At 47.8% G+C, this 12,679-nt stretch overlaps 1 protein-coding gene across 1 annotated transcript; it reads left to right on the top strand.

Annotated features, from left to right (window-relative positions):
• The first annotated feature begins 153 nt into the window (after positions 1-153).
• Positions 154-12,330, top strand: LOC135830392 (arf-GAP with Rho-GAP domain, ANK repeat and PH domain-containing protein 1-like). Its single transcript, XM_065342650.1, has 13 exons — positions 154-311; positions 817-880; positions 1,444-1,497; positions 3,182-3,267; positions 3,906-3,991; positions 4,404-4,494; positions 5,388-5,456; positions 6,067-6,109; positions 6,334-6,419; positions 9,880-9,985; positions 10,561-10,708; positions 11,168-11,270; positions 12,215-12,330. Exons 1-13 carry the CDS (start codon positions 252-254, stop codon positions 12,311-12,313), a joined length of 1,095 nt encoding a protein of 364 aa, XP_065198722.1. The 5' UTR covers positions 154-251; the 3' UTR covers positions 12,314-12,330.
• The last annotated feature ends 349 nt before the right edge of the window (positions 12,331-12,679 follow it).

The raw sequence follows: 12,679 nt of genomic DNA, 5'->3' as shown, positions 1-12,679 counted from the left end.
AAGTTGGACAATCCTATTCCCACCCCAGTTATCCGAACCCTGCTGGTGTGTATGTGGGTGCTGCTTTGGTATGTTGTGCATGTGTGTGTGTGTGTGTGTGTGTGTGTGTGTGTGTGTGTGTGTGTACGTGCGTGTGTGTACACGGCGCGTGTTTCCGCTTGCCTGCGCGTAGATTCCAGTGTGATGACGTGGAGGAGCAGCAGTCCTGGATCAGTGCTCTGCAGTCGGCCATCCTCTGCGGACTGGCGGATATGGCGGCAGCCGGAGGTCCTGGCTCTGAGAATTCCGGTGGAGCAGCCAGTCGCAGCAAGGTGACCACATGTACATGTACCGTTTGAACATTTTTTTCTTCGCAAAACGAAATAATTTCGTTATGGGGTGGGAGGGGGTTGACCAATTTCGTATCAGAAAACTTCGAAACATGTGCATGGCCGTGGGAGCAGTGGCACACTTGCGACTTTTGTTGTATAATTATGCATATATAAATTAATCCTTGCCTCTCCACCCGAGTCTAATTATGTGTGTGTGTCAACAATGTTTTGCGTTCTGAGGGGGGGGGGGGGGGGGGAGCTAAATTCTAAACTAAAATAATTCGTTGACATAATTATGACATATACTGTAAATCCGTAACCAAGGATTTTCTTCCGGATGGCGAGGGATCCGGTTAAAAACATTTCAACCAAAGTAGTTATGTGTCCAGAAGGTTTTCTCGTCACAATCAATCATCAGTGGGACCTCGTGACTAATGGGACAGGGGCAACAACCTAAGGAAATATACTTTGTCGTCCCTTTGCTTTGCTGTGCGCTTGCTTGCAGGAGATACTGGAGGCTATGTACCGGGAGCCGGCAAACCGGTTGTGTGCCGATTGTGGAGCAAGTGGTATGTGACTGTGTTGTGTTGTGGGTATGCAGAGAGAGAGAGAGAGACACACAGAGACAGAGAGAGAGAGAGAGAGAGACGGGACGGGACGGGACGGGCGGACGGACACAGAGAGAGAGACAGACACACAGAGAGATCATGGACCTTTGTCAGCTTTCTAGATTTCTAATTTCTAGTATTCACTTGTCCCAAGCGCCTCCCTGGAAGTTCACGATTTTGCCAAAGCATCTCAACTGATGATTTAACCGCATAACCTCTGTGCATGCAGCTATCAGTTCTCCAGTGGTGGATTTCAGGAATGTTGTGGTAAATTTTGTCACAAATGCCGTGTTTTATGAAACATATAACCACTCGTATTTAATGCACGGCTGTTGGACTGTGGGATCACGATTTTTCACTGGGATAGCACAATGAATCAACAAGAGTTCTTGCGTGTGTGTGTGTGTGTACGCCCGTGTGTTTGTTTGTGTGTGTGTGTGTGCGTGTGTGTGTGTGTGTGCATGTACGTCTGTGTATGCGTGTGTGTGTGTGTGTGTGTGTGCGTCTGTTTGTTCACTACCTAGACCCGACGTGGGCATCGTGCAACCTCCTCGTTACTGTCTGCATAGAGTGTTCAGGTATGTTCACCCCTTTTGTGTGCATGTGTGTGAGAAAAGAATAAGGACCAAGGAACTACAGTCGTCACCAAAAATCGGGCCAATGCCATGATCGCCACCGGTAGCTGTACTGTACACTGCCACTGCCTAGTGCACGGCATGTGCCAGGCCTGCATGCGCATATGCACTCTGTGTAGTGCTCAACCCGGCAGTGCAGCATATAGGCAGACTGCAGTGCGGCCCGTTCACTGCTAGACCCGACAGTGTAGCATGTAGGCAGAGTGCAGTGTGGTCCGTGCAGTCCTCGACCAGACACTGCAGCATGTAGGCAGAGTGGCGTACGGCCCGTTCACTGCTAGACCTGACACTGCAGCATGTAGGCAGAGTGCTGTGCGGCCCGTTTACTGCTAGACACGACAGTGCAGCATATAGGCAGAGTGCAGTGCGGCCCGTTCAGTGCTCGAGCCGACAGTTCAGCATGTAGGCAGAGTGCCGTGTGGCCCGTTCAGTGCTCGAGCCAACACTGCAGCATGTAGGCAGAGTGCCGTGCGGTCCGTTCAGTGCTACAGTAAGATCGGGCGCCGAAGAACACCTCGCCGAAGAACACCCAGGCTGGAAAACCGGCAAAATTTAAGAACAGTCCAGGCTAGAATTATCAGATTTAAGAACACTTTTAAAATTTTCATACATGTACTTACACGAAGTTGCGAATTTACACGTAGATCTACATTGTACATGTATGGGAGGTGAGTACATGTCATGTACACGTGTAAACAGTAACTGCTACATGTACAGTCATTCCCATTTACGACACTCACTAGTTTAGAAGTACTACATTGCACTACATGTACATGTACATGACAAACGTCATGACGTAACTCGACTCGCCGCGCGCGTGTGAATAAGAACGGTCTGGCTAGAATCAAAAAATTAAGAACTTTCCTAGGCTGCGCTCGTGCCCCTGCGTTCTTCGGCGCCCGATCTTACTGTAGACCAGATAGTGCAGCATGTAGGCAGAGTGCCGTGCGGTCCGTTCAGTGCTAGACCAGACACTGCAGCATGTAGGCAGAGTGCCGTGCGGCCCGTTCACTGCTAGATCAGACACTGCAGCATGTAGGCAGAGTGCCGTGCGGCCCGTTTACTGCTAGACCAGACACTGCAGCATGTAGGCAGAGTGCCGTGCGACCCGTTCAGTGCTGTGCATGATGGTACTGGCTGGATGCATACCACCACCATGAGCGATGACATACCGCCCGTGAACGCTTACCACACCACTGGTATCCATGGCATTGGCCGGAGTTCTTTGGCGACGACTGTACATGAGCTGATTGTTTAGTAACTGGTGGTGTTAGTGGAGATCATAGCGTAACTTGTAGTTCCTCGGTCCATTTTCTTCTCTATTACTGTATACGCAGAAATATTCGTCTGGAATTTAATTTCGTCTTTTTCGTCCAAGGAGCTTTTGGACTAAATTAACTGCTGGACGAATGTCGATTTGTCCAGCTTTTCAATACACTCTTATGATCCATGGACGAGATTTACAACCGGACGAACTCTCTTTCTTTGGAGTTGGACGAAATTATTGACCGACGACATGTTCTGCCTGTACAGTAGTCCATCTTTACGTGTACACCATATTTAGTCCTTCTCAGCATTTCCCATCTTTGCTATGTGTGCATTTGTGTTCTTGTCTTGTCTTGTCCAGGTATTCATCGATCACTTGGTGTTGAAGTGTCTAAAGTACGCTCGGTCGAACTCGATGTCAACATGTGGCAGAGCGATCTCGTCGAGGTGAGTCATTGCACCGCTTCATGACCAAAGAATGAGAGCGCAACACGCACACAACGGGTTTGAGCACGATTCGCACTATCACACCACGTGTTGCCGCCACATGCCACACTTGCAACGAACAGCAACTGCTACATGCCACTCCGGAATGCGTCTGCTTTTTGTGACGTCGCGATTTGCATGACCCGGATACACGGTGCGCAATGGTGTCTTCTGAAAATTCACGATTCGCGTAGACTTGGTTAGACTGAGTTTCCTGTATCCGTAGCAACGCACAGCCCTCTAGGATCAAGGCGCAGATGCAGCTCCTAAAGCGATGGGAGATCCCATTCGCTGCATCCATGTTTCCCTCGTGCCACCCCACGATGAGTTCCTAGTTAACTGTGGGTCTCAGCACGGCTGGGAAAAATCGTTCAAATGAATCCTTGGCTCTCCATCCGAGTCCATCTATCGTTTTATCTCTGAAGCAATGAAATATTATGGGCTAGGTAATTTGGGCACAAAATTTCCAAAACATTTCACGGGGAAGGGCCCCGGATCTCCTTCCTTACATTTTCATAGCCGCACCAATGTAGAACGCCTTGCGATGGCCCTGGAATGTTTGCTTTTTCATTTTCTTGTGCTTTGGTCCGGCTTTGCAGCTTTACACTATTATCGGCAACAGTGTAGCAAACAACTTCTGGATGACACATTGCCGTTCTTCTCCTATTGACGAGGAATCTGAGATGTAAGTTATTCCACCATGGCTAGTGGCTAGTTGTCCAGCTATGCCTTGCTCTTCTCCTTCTTTATGTGTGGGAATAAGAGAAAAAAAGGGAGGGGTACTTGTGTGTGTGTGTGTGTGTGAGGTGTGTGTGTGTGTGTGTGTGTACATGCTTATTTGTGTGTGTGTGTGTGTGTGTGTGTGTGTGTGTGTGTGCGTGTGTGTACATACATGTGTGTGAGCGCGCGCGCGTGTGTACATACATGTGTGTGAGCGCGCGCGCGCGTGTGTGTGTGTGTGTGCTCGAGTGAATGTGCTTTCGTTGATATTCAGTATGGTTGCTGTTTGTACAGTCAAGGTGTTGTGTGTGTGTGCACGCGCGCGCGCGTGTGTGTGTGTGTGTGTCCATGCTTGTTTTCTCCCTTATTTCTGCTAGGATCATCCGTGACAGTTACATTCGCTCCAAGTATGCCGGTGCTTGGGTCAATCGCCATCCGAAGTGGGACGATAAAGATGCATTATCTATGGTTAGTATGCCGGTGCTTTGAGGGCCGTCCGTAATTATCGATCTTTTTCACGAAGAGAAAAAGTTTCGTTTATGGGTGGGTGGGTCGAGGAGAGTTTCTTTTTGAAAAATATCGATTGCTGTCTATTCTAGCTGTCAAGTTAATATATTTTTCGCTCAAGGGGGTGGGTGGGCCGGAGAGGGTCATAAACTAAACTTTTTCGTTCCGTGAAAATTATCGATATTGCCGGATGGCCCCTTACATGCGTGTCATATTTCCACGAACTGTGGACATTTGTTGAATGTGGAATTTATCTCTAAGATGATCGTTTTTCAGGTCGATAGTACGGACGGTCCAGCAACCCAGGATTGGTAGCACGATCAATAACTTCCTGAAGGCGCCCAACAGGTTTAAAACAAGAAGGAAAAGGGAGCCTCTGATGGAATGTGCTATCCAGAAATGAGAATGCTGTGCAGTCGCGTAGCCCCCCCCCCCCCCCCCCCCCTGCTATGCCCCTGTGTGTGTGTGTGTGTATGTGTGTGTGATGTGGTCTGGAAATCCAGAGTCGTGGTTGGTGTCTGTGTAGAGTGACAGTGGTGGATATGCTCCACTTGCAACCACCAGTCCTGTAGCAGCTGTTAGGCAGACGCGCACGATGAAGCTTGTGCTTTCACGTGTATAGGCTAGGCTAGGCTAGGCTACCTGCACTGCACTGCCCTGGCGGCCCCTTCCGTGCTGATTTGTCGAGCACGGTTTTCCGTGTGCGCGCACTGTGTGTGTGTGTGTGTGTGTGTCTGCTTGTGTGTGTGTCTGTCTGTCTGTCTGTCTTTCTGTCTGTGTGGCTGTGTGTGTGTGTGTGTGTGTGTGTGTGCATGTGTTGCTTTCACGGTCGACTTGCTTTTCTCACTGTCCAGGAGTTAATAGGAGTGGTGGAGCAGGAAGACATCCTTGCCAGTTATAAGCTACTGGTTGCCGGAGCATCGGTAGGTGTCATTGCCTGTGCAACTTGCACTGCAACTGTCTAGCTGCCTGGTCCCAGTTCCTCTCCTGCTAGGACATATTTAGTTTGTGTGTGTGTGTGTGTGTGTGTGTGTGTGTGTGTGTGTGTGTGTGTGTGTGCGCGTGTGTGCGCGCGTGTGTGTGTGTGTGTGTGCGTGCGTGCGTGTGCGCGCGTGTGCATTAAAAAAGAAAGGAGCAAAATGTGACATGTTATCCATAGTTTGTGTCCAACACTAACAGTTATAAGTAAGATGTTGTAAGATGTTGTTTTTTTAATTAAATCCTTGGTTCTCCATCCGATGTCTGTATTTCATGACAAAAATCTGGGTACGGCTTATACTTTGGAAAATCCAGTACCTTTCATTATGCTTTCGAATATGCCATCTTGGATATCTTGAAATTGCCTGTATCCCGATATTTCTATAGTGTTTTGGTATTGAGTCCGCTTGGGCTTTTGAGCCTTTTGTTACTGTTGATTTCATCCCTTTGGCATACTAAAGCAATCATATTTCTGGTTTTTGTCCCTGCGTTTTCGTTGCTGTTCTTGTCTGTTGGTACTATGCTGTGGTGCTGCTGCTGTTGCTGCTGATATAGCCCAGTTTCGTTGACCCGGATCGGCCGGACTCTCTAAGCTGTGGTGAGTGCCGTGTAACAGGACATGATTCCAGTCTCGCTTGATTGCTATTGCTGCTGCTAATGCTGCTGCTGCCATTGCAGCTGCTGCTAATGCTGCTGTTGCTGCTGTTGCTGCTGCTGTTGTCGTCGTCGTCGTTGTCACTACTGCTGTGGCAATGATCATAACTATTTTTTTCTCTTGTCGTTGTCGTCCTCGTTGTTGTTGTCGTTGATGATGTTTCACAGCAGCGGCTGTAGCACAGCAAACCGGCAATGGTCCGCTCATTGAGCTAGTCTCTCAGTTCACCGTGGCCTCGGCCATTTCATCACCGGTGAGTGTGAGCCCTGTCAGGACCACTACTCATTCTATGTACCCGTAATGTCGCGTATTTAAGCCGGGCGTATTCCTGTAGAAGCCGATGTCAGGGCTAGGCTTCTGTTCACATCAGGTATTTCTATTCACATCAGGCTTCTATTTAAACCTGGTGTTTCTATGTGTGTCAACACTAAAACCAGGCTTATGTGCCGACAGTGTATCTTGAAAATCAGGCTTGTATTCAAAATAGGCTTCTATACAAGTTGGGCTTTAACCCTTTAGGGCCCACAATTATTTCAAGAAATGCACTGCATACGCGAGCCCGGGTACTTATCTGGTCGTAACTTTGGTGTCCTTTGGCCGATTTTGGTGATCTTAGGCTTTCTGGAAAGCTCTTGGCCAGAGGAACACAGCGATAGCCAGCAATACATCACTCGATCCACAGAACCAGCGCCGCAGCGCGATACGGCGCTCCAAAGCCAGCATTGCGAGCGCCCAACTCAAATTCTCTGCCATTTCAACAAATTGCATCGCAGATCGCTCAAATTTTTTTACTGGAGAGCTGAGAAACATGCCTTTGCGACGACGTGAACTATCTGTAGCTGCGTGGGCCACGAGTCAGGGAAAACCCCTAAAAACGAGTTCAAAATGCACGCGCTCGAGTTGACTCTGCTGAGCGAATTTAGTTCGAGTCTCGTATCTCCGCTCTCCGAACTCGGATCGCTTTCGGGTTTTTTCGAGCCGATAGCTGAGACAATTCTAATGTCGATAGCCCTTTCGATTGTCCGATTTGGTCAAGGGACGGCCGAGTTACGCCAGGTTGCGCTTTGAAAAGTATGCACTGTACACTGGTACGGATATATCCGTACTATGGGCCTCAAAGGGTTAATACAAGACACTACGATACAGTCAGACCCCTCTTATCCGGTCCTCTTTTATCCATGATGTCAGGGCTAGGCTTCTGTTCACATCAGGTATTTCTATTCACATCAGGCTTCTATTTAAACCTGGTGTATCTATGTGTGTCAACACTAAAACCAGGCTTATGTGCCGACAGTGTATCTTGAAAATCAGGCTTGTATTCAAAATAGGCTTCTATACAAGTTGGGCTTTAATACAAGACACTACGATACAGTCAGACCCCTCTTATCCGGTCCTCTTTTATCCGGATCCCTCGCTATCCAAAAGAAAATCGTTGGTTATCGATTTACAGCATATCTAGTCCATACATACAGTATGAATGTTCGATTATCCGGTTCCCTCGCCTATCCGCATATTTTGTGGAAAACGGATGTGTGCGGCTAAGCGAGGTCTGACTGTACTCCTGCCAGGGCACACACCAAGGTGTACCTCAGCCTGAATGCGCAGCTGTAAAAAAATTATAATTTCACTTACCAGCGGCGGAATTTCTTGATCTTGCCCTCATCGGCAAGCTAAAGATCTCCTCTCTCCAAATTATTCAACTGGATATGCGGCAGGAGCAACGGAATCGCCTCCATGCTATTTGAGAGCTGCTCTATTTCACCCGGGTGAGATACTGCACCCATCTCGACAATTTTCTTCGGTCCCTGAAGTTTTCCTCAACGATTCCAAGTTCTCCAGATTCCTGAATTTCAAGCGAATCTTTAGGCTCCCTGAAAATTAAAAAAAAAATACGCCCCCAACTTGACTCTTTTTTCTTGCAAAAGGCATATTGCGTTGCTAAACCTCACAATGGTCGCTATGTCTGAAGATCGTATCGTTATTCATGAGTTGTATGCTGTAGAATGGCTAATTTTGTTTGTTTTAGCGGGTAACGTTTTTAGCGTATTCTGAATCAGGACCAATTCATGATGAAGTTTTAGCAATCCGAGTTTGTTTGGTTTATCCGAGTTTCAGAGTTTTTAAAAAGAAGGACGTCTAGTACTGTACTGTACATGCAAAATTCCGATTGGCGCGGCAAAACTTTAGCGAAAACATTCCTTTCGCTGAAGTCGCTAAAATATCACCGTCGCTAAAATAATCCGTTTTACAGTACCCCAGGTCGTTTGTGAGGTTGACTGTACCTAACTAGGTCTACCAATGGTGTGTGTCTTGGTGTGTTTTCTCCTGTGTGTGCACATCCGTGTGTGTGTGTGTGTGTGTATGTGTGTGTGTGTGTGCGTGCGTGTGTGTGTATGTGCGTGTATGTGTGTGTGTATGTGCGTGTATGTGTGTGTGTGTGTATGTGTGTGTGTGTGTGCGTCACGCAGCGTGTGTGTGTGTGTATGTGTGTATTTCACTGGCCAGAAAAAGCCACTTCATAGCTGTGTGATGTAGACCAGGCTGAATAGTGCACGGTTGTTTTTTTCCCCCGCGAAATTTGGACATTTAACAAGATGGCAGCCAAAAGTCTCGATTGGGCTGGATCGGCAAGGAAATTTGAATTTTCAAATTCTCAGCAGCCGATTTCGCTGTGGTTTTCGCTCGATTTAGAAAGCTACCAGGCCAGGTTTACCCGGAAAACAGGTATTCCGTGTTCCTCTTGAAACTAGCTTTCCGCTGGTACCTCACATGGCCAACTTCCTCGCAGGAACAGTTTGTTCCGCGTTGCACAAGTCAAGCCTTCTTTCTCGCTCGTTCCTTGATTCATCGTTGACATGCCTGCCTCAAGAAGCCCTTTCAGAAGTTTTCCCAGTCTAGCTTTCAGTTTTCCCAGGTAGAGGACTATCTTCTGGCTATCTTCACCAAGTGTTATCACGTCCCGTGCACAAACTTCAGGTCCCGTGCGTGCGATGCTGAGCTACCTTTTCATGCGATTTAGGGGACAGATGGCATGGCGCTGGAGTCGCTGTTGAGTCCAGGAGGCCGAGGCCTGGTGGAAACTGCCCAGTAGACATGTGGGGTATTGCTGAAAAAGGCAGCAAGCACACAGATAGCCCCGAAATTGAATAGATCCAGTTGTGTGTTTGTTCGAGTGCATATCGGCAAATTTGAAAAATGCACCCGTGATCCCGACGAGGAGAAGCTGAAAATCAGTGCGTGCATCAATATCCAGACTACCAGAGATAGCTTGGAGAGGTTCGAAAAGGTGAGGATGCTGGTTGACCATGACAGGAGTTCCTTTTACCTTCCTTCTCTCTCAAATTGTCTGGATATTGAGTACATGTATCTCGCTCGAGCGCTTTCAAATAATAAATCCTGGTTTGACTTGCGAAATCGTGGAACCACACGGAGAGTGACATGAGTTTCATCCCAAAACACAAACTCCCATCGTATTCATGAGGTTTGTACCGCGTTACGTAAATCGCACTGAACGACTCCATATTGTTAGATGTCCGTGCGCGAACAGCCGTGAGTGGCGACCAATTCGTCAGCCTTGCAAACTGTTGAATGGTGCAATCCCAGCACAAGCTGCTATGGATTCTGCTGTAGCATCGCTATCATCACCTTTGGCGATGGGCGTCCAATGGTCCAATGGTGTATGTGTGTGTTCGCATGTTTGTGTGTTGTTACAGGAATTAGTAGATTCCGCGATGAAGTCTAGCCGCGGTAGCGTTGTGGATGATGAGACCGCTATGGCTTGTAATGGTGCACTGCATATGACTGGAATTTGTGATAGAGGTAACTGTGTGTGTGTGTATGTGTGCGTGTGTGTTCGTGCGCGTGCATGTGTGTGCATATGTGGATGCGCGCATGTGTGTGTGTGTGTGCGCGTGCATGTGTGTGCGTATGTGTATGTGCACTGTACACCGGTATGGATATATCCGTACTATGGGCTTCAACAGTTTAAAAACTTCTTGGTCGCATCGCATGAACATCTGGGTATGCGCTGCGAATCGTTGCCCGCAACACGAACTGAAGTAGAAATCTAGCATGATGTAGAGAGAGAGGATCAGTAAGTTACAAGTTATGACTAACAGTCCACCAAGGTAACGAGATAATAATAAGTATACAGTCAGAGAGTGCGACAACAAGGCACACGGCTGACAAGGCTGTTGAGCGGCACGCTGCATGATATGTGCGTTTGGTTTCTGGTGCTGAGAACACAATGGCGTGTGTATTATACAGACAGGTGGTGCGACAACAAGGCACACGACTGACAGGGCTATTGAGCAACATGCTCCATGATTGTGTGTTTTGGTTTCTGGCGCTGAGAACACAATGGTGTGCATATGGCTTGTCCCTGTCCTGTACAGCATTCAAGCCACGTCATTGTGAGCTAGGCGCAGGCGCACTTCGGGCGTTCAAATCCGATTCGGAACGCACTCTCATGGCGTCCATCTACTACGAAGATATGTCAGCCGCCAGCTGTGGTGAAGATGCGCTGTACGCACGCACTGACGAGTAAGTTTCGGCAGTCCTTGAACACTTTTGTTCTGAGCTACCGTACGCACGCACTGCTGGTTTGCTTGGGTTCTGCCCGCTGTGTGTGTATGCACATCCAGTGCATTTGCAGATTTGCGTGCTCCTCTTGCGACGGGCGTATACATGGTACATGGTGTGTGTGTGTGTGTGTGTAAAAAAAGAATGGAACAAAAAGAAAATGTGTGTTGGCACAGGGATATACATCGCTCAACTTGCGTTTGCCATGCTTCTACATACATATCTGTAGCTTATCGACCCTCTTCAATTTTCCATACCATCTTGCTCAAATTCCGTACTGCGGACGAATGAGCGATTTTTCGTACAGATACCGAAAAATACAGAAGGTTGGCAGCACCAGGGGTGGGCATGTGTAAGGTGTGTAAGACAGAGGCGGCTAAATGCTATCTCCTTTTTCTGCTCTATCCTTGTGCCCTGCAGTCATCCGTTTGTATTTACCGTATCGACAACTTTCGACCAAACATATTGCTTTTCGGCCACATCTGATACAGAAGCATCCAGATGGGCAACAGCGTGCCGTGATGTGAGTTCCACTGACAATAACCTTTCTTCTCTCTCTCTCTCTCTCTCTCTCTCTCTCTCTCTCTCTCTCTCTCTCTCTCTCTCTCTCTCTCTCTCTCTCTCTCTCTCTCTCTCTCTCTCTCCTCTCTCTCTCTCTCTCTCTCTCTCTCTCTCTCTCTCTCTCTCTCTCTCTCTCTCTCTCTCTCTCTCTCTCTCTCTCTCTCTCTCTCTCTCTCTCTCTCTCTCTCTCTCTCTCTCTCTCTCTCTCTCTCTCTCTCTCTCTCTCCCCCTCTCCCCCTCTCTCTCTCTCTCCCTCTCTCTCTCTCTCTCTCTCTCTCTCTCTCTCTCTCTCTCTCTCTCTCTCTCTCTCTCTCTCTCTCTCTCTCTCTCTCTCTCTCCTCTCCCCCTCCCCCCCCCCCTCCCTCTCTCTCTCTCTGACTTTCTGAACCTGAAGTGTTGAGTGTTGTTGTATTGATCTAAACTTGATTCTTGAAAGTGGTTCCGTTGCTGCATATGTGTAAAAGTAAATCTGAGTGACTCGTACTGATAGGCGTGAACAGGGGTATGAATGAAATTGACCTTTCCGTTACGCTGGCTGCACTTCCTGCCTTGTATCATCTTATGAGTTGTGCAAGTAACTAGAGGATCAACGTTTGACAACATTATTTTTCTCCCGCAAATGTATAAGCCCATTGCACATTGCCAAGTATGGAACGTATGAGTAATACATATGAGTACACTGGGATCAGGAATGCACTGTTCAACACCCCAGACGACCACACCCGGCTGGCTGTGCGGGGTGTTTATGGCACAAATTACATCATTGCGTAATGGGCTTATTGTCGACATCATCGCCGTGCCCAGTAGAATGTCTGTTTCCCCGTATCTTTAGCTTCAGCCATTGTCTACGGCCCCATCTTTATTTTTATTATTTTATTGCTAAAACCTCTTTCTTGTCCATGGCAGGTAATTGCAACGATGGAGGAGAGAGGCGTAACGCAGGTATGTCATTCATCTGGCCGCGCTACATGTTTGTGTATTGGGATTTGCAAAGCGCGGTCGTGACGATCCTTCGGTTCAGGATGAACTAAGCAAAGACCTTCAGCGCTGAAGTGGCTGTGTGCTTCATAAATGTGGAGTTTCACCCTCTTGTGTTTCTGTTATATTTGATATTATTAGCACATGTCAAGTCAGAGTAGTGTAAGGCGACAAATTTTCGGCCCATTCAAATTTCGGCCTCCCAGGGCTAAAACACATTTCGGCCGCATCAAATTTTCGGCCTGTACTGCTGCTGCCTGTATACACTGTCGCACTGAACCTTGCAAAACAAAATTTCGGCTGCAGCAGATTTTCAGCCAAATATGATCAGGCCGAAAATAGCCGAAAATAAATATGCGCCGAATATTTGTTGACTTTAAATACAGTAGTGAG

The sequence above is a fragment of the Sycon ciliatum genome, unplaced genomic scaffold, assembly GCF_964019385.1.
Source record: "Sycon ciliatum unplaced genomic scaffold, ocSycCili1.1 SCAFFOLD_2460, whole genome shotgun sequence".
Taxonomy (NCBI): domain Eukaryota; kingdom Metazoa; phylum Porifera; class Calcarea; order Leucosolenida; family Sycettidae; genus Sycon; species Sycon ciliatum.
Note: the sequence above shows the minus strand (reverse complement) of the source record. Positions and strands in the feature narration are given on the sequence as shown.